The 7,625-nt window shown below is 44.4% G+C and overlaps 1 protein-coding gene across 2 annotated transcripts in view; it reads left to right on the top strand.

Moving 5' to 3' along the window:
* The first annotated feature begins 2,496 nt into the window (after positions 1-2,496).
* Positions 2,497-7,625, top strand: part of SPATA13 (spermatogenesis associated 13) — a 346,365-nt gene continuing 341,236 nt past the window's right edge. Inside the window, exon 1 of one of the 2 annotated variants that reach the window (XM_041765381.1) lies at positions 2,497-2,731. In XM_041765381.1, coding sequence (XP_041621315.1) covers positions 2,678-2,731 — 54 coding nt within the window. In that variant the 5' untranslated portion in view covers positions 2,497-2,677. The remainder of the gene's footprint in view (positions 2,732-7,625) is intronic. The other variant, XM_041765384.1, reaches the window with a different exon arrangement.

Below are 7,625 nucleotides of genomic sequence, written 5' to 3'. Positions count from 1 at the left end.
TGCAATTCTATTATTAAAGAAACAGCAAACAAGGAGAATCTTCTCTTGCTTCACAATGGTTTGTTGCTGCCCAAAGTAGCACATGCCCTGAAGGAGCCCGGTGCTGTGGGCTGTAACCTGGCTTTGGGAGGGAGGGATTAGAAGCCCAGCTCCACAGTGTAATGTGCTGCGAGCTGTTGGCAGGGAAATCGACCTCTCAGATCCTCTTTTGAATTCGTACAATGGTTAGTGGTAGCTATGACAAAGAGATAATGTGGGTAGAAGGCTAGCAGGGTGCCTCAGTAACCATTAGCTTTCTCCCACTCACATCTTACTTCCCTTTATAGGGAAAGAATTAATTACAAATGACCAGCAAGAATTAGAAAGCAGCATAGTCTTATAATCAAGCAACCACAGCTTTCAAAGCATGTGCCAGAGGCTAGCCTCCTGAAGGCCAGTGGCTCCAGTGAAAAATTATAAGAACTAACCCTGAGATTTTTGTACATTATCTTATTTAATATTCTCAGCAACTGCTGAGGTGGTTTTTATTTTTTTATTTATTTTTAATTTTTTTGAGGTGGGTTTTATTACCCATGTTTACAAGTGGGGAAACCAGAGTCAGAGATTAAGTGTCTTGCCCAGCTGATGGATTTAGAGCTCAGTCTGACACGAGTCTGTGCTTGTTGACCAGCAACATTGTCAGACCCTCTGAACCTCTGTGTACACTAAATTAGTACAACTTCCTCTGTCCATTCTAAAAACTACTGAAAATAGAGACTACTCTTTGTTTGTTTGATGGGGAAACAGGTTCAGAAAGGCACCCATTTGCCCATATACCTAATTGGACCTAAAACCCTACCAGAAAAACCTCAATTTAGTCTCCAGTCTTAGTGGGTTCCATCGGGGAATTTATGACACTTCCACACTCTCTGGGCTTCCAGTACCTTTCTAAATGGCTTTTTTTTTTTAAAATTTTATTTATTTATGATAGGCACACAGTGAGAGAGAGAGAGAAGCAGAGACATAGGCAGAGGGAGAAGCAGGCTCCATGCACCGGGAGCCCGACGTGGGATTCGATCCCGGGTCTCCAGGATCGCGCCCTGGGGCCAAAGGCAGGCGCTAAACCGCTGCGCCACCCAGGGATCCCTTTATTTTTCTTTATAGCAATAACAACGGCCTGACTCTTATTTCTTTGTAGTCTGTTCTGCACTCCAAGTTTGGCTCCCAAGGCAGGGAGCTGGGCTGTTTCCTTGTTAGTGGTCTCCCCAGCATGCACCATTCACCAGTAGATAGCCAGTGAGGATTTGTGCAATGAATGGATTTCTAAAGTCTGTAAGTCTAGCTACCTGCAATTGCAGAGGGGTAATGAGTACAGGTCATCTCTTTCAGCTAACAGGTTTATATCTTAACAGGGAGTTTTCTGTAGCACTTTAACTCAGAGGAGTAAATTTGATAGTAAAAGCACAGGGCAGGCTGTTTGGGGGTTGAGCCTTAGGCAGAAGAATCTTTGCATCCATTCAGATCACCTTACCTGTACCTTAAGTGGTAGACTGGATCTGAATTCCAGGCTGTGCTTTAATGATGATTCCCCTGGTGGAAATTTCTGGTAGGAAAGAGAAACCTTTCTGGAGGGCTGCTTGTTTTGTCTGGGTAAGAGTTCCCCACCAATGGCTTTTACTGCTTCTCAGACTGTCCTTGTCCCCTAAGTGAACTTCCTAGGGCTTATCATTTTTCTTACTCTATTTTTATGTTCTGAAAATGGGTTCCAATTAGCAACTTGACTGTTGCTAGATCAGAATATCTAGCTTTTGGGGGGAATGGTGGAGGGCTGTGCCAATCAATGATGATGCAGTTCAATAGAATAGCAATTAGCGGGGTCTGTATATACAAATTTTCAACCGCTCTCTTCGGTATGAAGAGCACACGGTTCAAATCATTGTTAAAAATCCTCGGGGGAAAAAATAAAAACCAAACAACACCAGTTAGTCTAATAGTATAATTAGGAGCAAGAAATTTAGTCAGGACCGTCTTGAAATCTCCTTTGCCCAATTCAGGCTTTGAGAAATGGTGAGAGCGTGTGTGTGTGTGTGTGTGTGTGTGTGTGTGTGTACGCGCATGCGACCGGTGAAATAGGGATCCTACGTTTGCTTATTTACGTTACCAGTTATTTTCCCACCCTCTTCTCGCAGCGTTTCCTTGCAAATCAAACCGTTCCTCTTCCTTCCCTCGGCTTCCTCAACCCGGAGGATTCAAAAAAGATGGAGAGAGACTCCGCCCTCTCATGAATATGCATCCGCAGGGGGCGGGGACGGAGCCGCGGAGACCAGCTCTGCGAGGAAATGACCCAGGGCCCCGGGATCGGGCTCCGCCGGCCGCCCCGCCCTGCGCCCGGGCCCCCGCGGACCTGCGCGCCAGCGGAGCCGCGGGCCCGGGAAGCCCCCCTCGCCCGGAGGAGGGTCAGCGCCCTTGCCCTCGCCGGGGGCATGTGGCATCTGAGCGGCCCCTCGGAGCCGCAGTGAACTCCCGCCGGGAAGGCCAACGCCGGCCGGATTAACGTCTCCCGACGGCGGGGCCCGAGGTCCCGCCCTTTGTGGTGCAAATGAGGGGCGCTCAGGGGCCCCGGGGGCGGCGCTCGCCCGGGTGCAAGTTTGCGCGCGGCTGCTCCGAGACTTCCTTCACACTTTGAGCTCGGCGCGGGATGCTCGGATCCTCCCGGGGAGCCCCCGGCCATCGTGGAGGGATGCTGAGGAAGGTAAGTGGGTGTCCTTTGCCGGCTGTCCCCTCTCCCTCACGTTTGCAGGGGGGACCACCCAGCAGCAGGTGGCTGCCATCCTGTGCGCGTGTAACGCTTTTTCGGAAACAAGGGTGAGAGAAGGCGGGGGTCGGCGGCTCTGGGGAGGAGCCGGGCAGAGCCGTTGGACAGCGAAGGTTGGAAAAGTTGGTGCCCAGCAGGTGCCGTGGGCGAGCGCGCCGAGCAGTCCCCCGGCGCCCCGAGCACAAAGCCCGCGCGCCGGCGCGGCCGCGTTGCCATGGCAGCAGGGGCGGGGCCGAGCCACGGCGTGCCTGGGTTGCCGGGCGACGGAGGGGCGCGGGAGGGGGGGGGATGCAAAATCTTCGGGAGCTTTTCCCCAAGATGAGCCAACTTTTGTCTCGTCCCGATCGTTAACTCAAGTGTATTGGCCGACACTTGTCCTTTGGTGAGGCAATCAGGCTACCACCTGCTGAATGCTGTAGTCCTCTGCTTTCGAAATGTTGGATTGTGGTCTGATAGAAGGCATGGAAAAGTTAGAAAATACTCCTTTCTAAAGTAATAACAATAAGTACTCTGTTTCATATAGCATCAGCTGAAGGATATTCCTTAATTTTTATTTTTTAAAAAATATTTATTTATTTATTCATCAGACACACACACACACACACACACACAGAGGCAGAGACACAGGCAAAGGGAGAAGCAGGCACCATGCAGGGAGCCTGATGCGGGACTCAATCCCTGGACTCCAGAATCACGTCCTGAGCCAAAGGCAGAGGCCCAAACGCTGAACCACTCAGGCGTCCCTTAATTTTTATTATTAAAAAATATATGGAACCTGGTTTGGATGCATGCAAACGAATTGGCCTTCAACCTTCCAACATAGTGACCAAAATCTTTGCAAAATAAAAGCACATGCAGTAGGTAGCAGGTACAGTGTGAAACGTTCAAACAGTTGCATCTTAAAATGTTTTACAAAGACGAATTTCACAAAGCTTGAGGGAGAATATCTTTTTTTCACTGGACATTTTTTTACATGTAAATGTGCTAGATAATTTTGGCTTATTATCTCAAAGATTATTTGTTTTAGCCATACACTGCAGAAAAAAATATTGGAAAGGAATTTGAATGCTCTTTTCCAGAGTAGTGATTGACAGCTACAGTAGTATTTTTACACCCTCCCTGCCTTTCCCATTTATCCTATTATAGCTAAAGCTATCTTTTGGTGTTTTTAGTTTGTTTCTCAGATTTTCATTGTGTTTGTCAAAGATACTGATCTGTTAATAGTTCATAAGCTGCATTCCACACATCAATTTATTTCTTTTTCTGCTTCCAATTAATTAATTAATTAATTAATTAACTTATTTAGAGAGAGTGCACGAGGGTAGGGATGGGTGGGCAGAGGGAGAGGGAGAGAGAGAATCTTAAGCAGGCTCCATGCTCAGGGCAGAACCCCACGTGGGGCTCCATCTCATGACCTTGAGATCCTGACCTGAGCCGAAATCAAGAGTGGGTCGCTTAACCCATTGAGCCACCCAGGTGCCCCTCATGCCACTGATTTAAAATTATCTATGTGGGGACGTCTGAGTGACTCAGTCAGTGAAATGTCTGCCTTCAGCTCAGGTCATGATCCCAGTGTCCTGGGATGGAGCCCCCCGTGCCTATGTATAGAGCCAGACTTGGGATTAAGTGGTGAGAGAAACATACAAAGTTGAATTAGAAAAATTCACAGTTACTCAGCCATTAGAAATGACAAATACCCACCATTTGCTTCAACGTGGATGGAACTGGAGGGTATTATGCTGAGTGAAGTAAGTCAATAGGAGAAGGACAAACAGTGTATGTTCTCATTCATTTGGGGAATATAAATAATAGTGAAAGGGAATATAAGGGAAAGGAGAAGAAATGTGTGGGAAATATCAGAAAGGGAGCCAGAACATAAAGACTCCTAACTCTGGGAAACGAACTAGGGGTGGTGGAAGGGGAAGAGGGCGGGGGGTGGGGGTGACTGGGTGACCGGCACTGAGGGGGGCACTTGACGGGATGAGCACTGGGTGTTATTCTGTATGTTGGCAAATTGAACACCAATAAAAAATAAATTTATTATTAAAAAAAAGAAAAAGAAAAATTCACAATTTAGGGAGAGGAAAAGACTAGAAAGCAACTATAAATCCATTCTGATATGTTCTTATTTAGAAATTGCACCCAGGATATCCCCTGCCACTGATCTGAACAGAGTTGAGCTTTGTGCTTCATCTATGCCATCACCTTTGCCTTTGCAATGCACACGTTATTCACGGACCGATTTAAACTCTGAGGAAGATGAGACTTGGAAAGTACAGTAATTTGCCTCAGGTCTTACAGTTAGTAAGTGGTAAAGTCAGGATCTAAATCCAAATATGACTGCTAGGACATGCTGCTTCTGAAGCATTAAATCTTTTATCCCCATATCCCTACCAAATTACCATATTTGGATCATTCTTAATAGTGACTGTAAATATCTAAAAATAATTATGTGGCTTTCTTTTTGGTTGAGATGTTTTCAAAGTCAGATATCTCTAAAGTCAAATATTGGTTGCATTTCTGAAGAGTATATGTTCTTTCTACTGGAATGTTGTTATTGTCAATTATCTTATTTTCAGGGGTTCCTGAGGAGCTAATGAAAAACAAAGAATTTGATTATTCAAATCAAGTTTTAAGATTATTAGAGATACTTGTTTATGAAAGCATTCTATTTTATAAATAATTATAGAATTAGATTTGTTTAAAGTAAAATACACTACTTAGCATTCTGGTTTTTATTACTTTTCTTAATTTTAAATCTTTTAAATCAGATTTATTAGCTTCTGCTGGCAGTGGCTTTAGTACATGATAGTTGGAAAGTGCTTTCTGAGAAGTTGTCCTGGAGAGTTCAGGTAGGTACCTGATTTGACCTGATCAGAACCCTGAAAACCTCTGTGAACTGATTTTATAAGCATTTTTTACTATAAGAAGTATTTTTCTAAATAGATTACAGGATCCATGAAGGCAAGAACCGGGTCTTTTGTGTCTTCATAACCCATCTTTCAGTATCAAGAACAACATTCTTCATAAATATTAAGTGGCAGGAGAAACAAAAGTAAACTTTATTGGGCCAATGAAATATAGAGTAGAAATAATCCTTTAAAATACATAGTATCGAGAGTCACAAAAGTTCTAATTATTTGCTGATCTGTTTTTTTCATGGTACTATACTACAAACTTCTAGGCAGTACCTGTTTTACCAATAGAAAAATTGAGCCACGGTGATTAGTATATAAAGTGTTTTCCGGGGACACCTGGGTGGCTTAGTGGTTGAGCATCTGCCGTCGGCCCAGGGCGTGATCCTGAGATCCAGGATCGAGCCCCATGTCGGGCTCCCTGCATGGAGCCTGCTTCTCCCTCTGCCTCTGCCTCTGCCTCTCTGTCTCTTTGTGTCTCTCATGAATAAATAAATAAAATCTTTAAAAAAAATAAGAGAGTATTTTCCAATGTTTTGTCTGAATTGAAATTCACAACTACCCCATGCAATAATTCCCATTACTATTTTTTTAAATATATGAAGACATAGAAACTCAGAGAAATTGAGTGACGTGGTCAGAGTCAGCCAGAGAGGATACCAAATGATTCTGTGCACTAGGCTCTTGAAAACTAGATGCACATGTGAGCTTCGAGAACCTAAGCCTCTAGACAGACACGGGGATGCCAGATGTAAGATGCCTTCCAAGGTTCCACATCTGTTTGGGCAGAAGGGAAGAGACCCTCTTTTAAAAGACAAGTATAGACAGAGTCAGGGCCGATGAAAGGAAGACATGCTCAGTAGGGTAAAAGAAAGTGAGGGGAAATAGTGAAATGAAGTTCATAAAAGAAGGAACCAGTGTCCACAATTGGTAGTAAGGAGCCCTGGATATATTAGTTTGCTAGGATGGCTGTAACAAGGTAGCACAGACTGGCTGATTGAAACAACAGACATTTATGGTCTCATAGTTCTGGAGGCTGCAAGTCCCAAGTCAGGGTGTCAGTGGGGTTGTTTTCTTTCTGATACCCTTCCTTAGCTTGCACGTGGCCATCTTTATGCTGTATCCTCACATCGTCTTCCTCTGTGTGTACATATGTCTGTGTCCTAATCTCTTCTTAGGACACCTGTCCTGTTGGATTAGAGCCCACCCATATGACCTCATTTTACCTGAATCGCCCGTTTAAAGGCTCTGTCTCCACATACAATCACATTCGGAGGGAGGGTTAGAACTTCAACATGTGAACTTGGGGAGAACTCATTTCAGTCCATAATGGAAAAGTGAACTTGATCTATTATTCTGAAGACATGGCCTATTGCAGTTGCTTTCTTCCTGCGAGTATTTTCTCCTGGCACAAATAAATGTTTGAGTAAGTTGTGGCAATTTTTTTACATCGGTGTATTCCGCTGGATGTACAAAGGGAAAAAAAAAAGAGAGAGAAAAAAAAAGAGAAGATATTCAGAACTGGATTCTTCTATATTTAGCTTGCTTCATACTTTATTTTCACTCTCAAAGCTTCAAGCCTTGTCAAGTTTTGACAAGGGCAGATGAAGCAGATGATAATCCCATTGCCAGCTAGGTCTAACCTATCTCTTTGCCTTTTTTTGAGCTCTGGAGTGCATACAATTTGAGTCCTACAGTCTTATGCACTCCCTGTGTACCGTGATGAATCCAGTAAAAATGAACACACAATACTGAGAGGACAATGAAGCATAGATTTTACAACCCTCACAGCCATGGAACTAAGCTAGGGTGACCTATCTGAATGGTTTTTCCAGCTTATTTAAATAAGATGTGTTTAGCGTAAAACTTCAGACTGTAAAAGCCACCCAGAAGAATTTGAAAGTTTTCTCTGAGGC

The sequence above is a fragment of the Vulpes lagopus genome, chromosome 8 (assembly GCF_018345385.1).
Source record: "Vulpes lagopus strain Blue_001 chromosome 8, ASM1834538v1, whole genome shotgun sequence".
Lineage (NCBI taxonomy): Eukaryota > Metazoa > Chordata > Mammalia > Carnivora > Canidae > Vulpes > Vulpes lagopus.
This window is presented reverse-complemented; position numbering and strand designations above follow the sequence as displayed.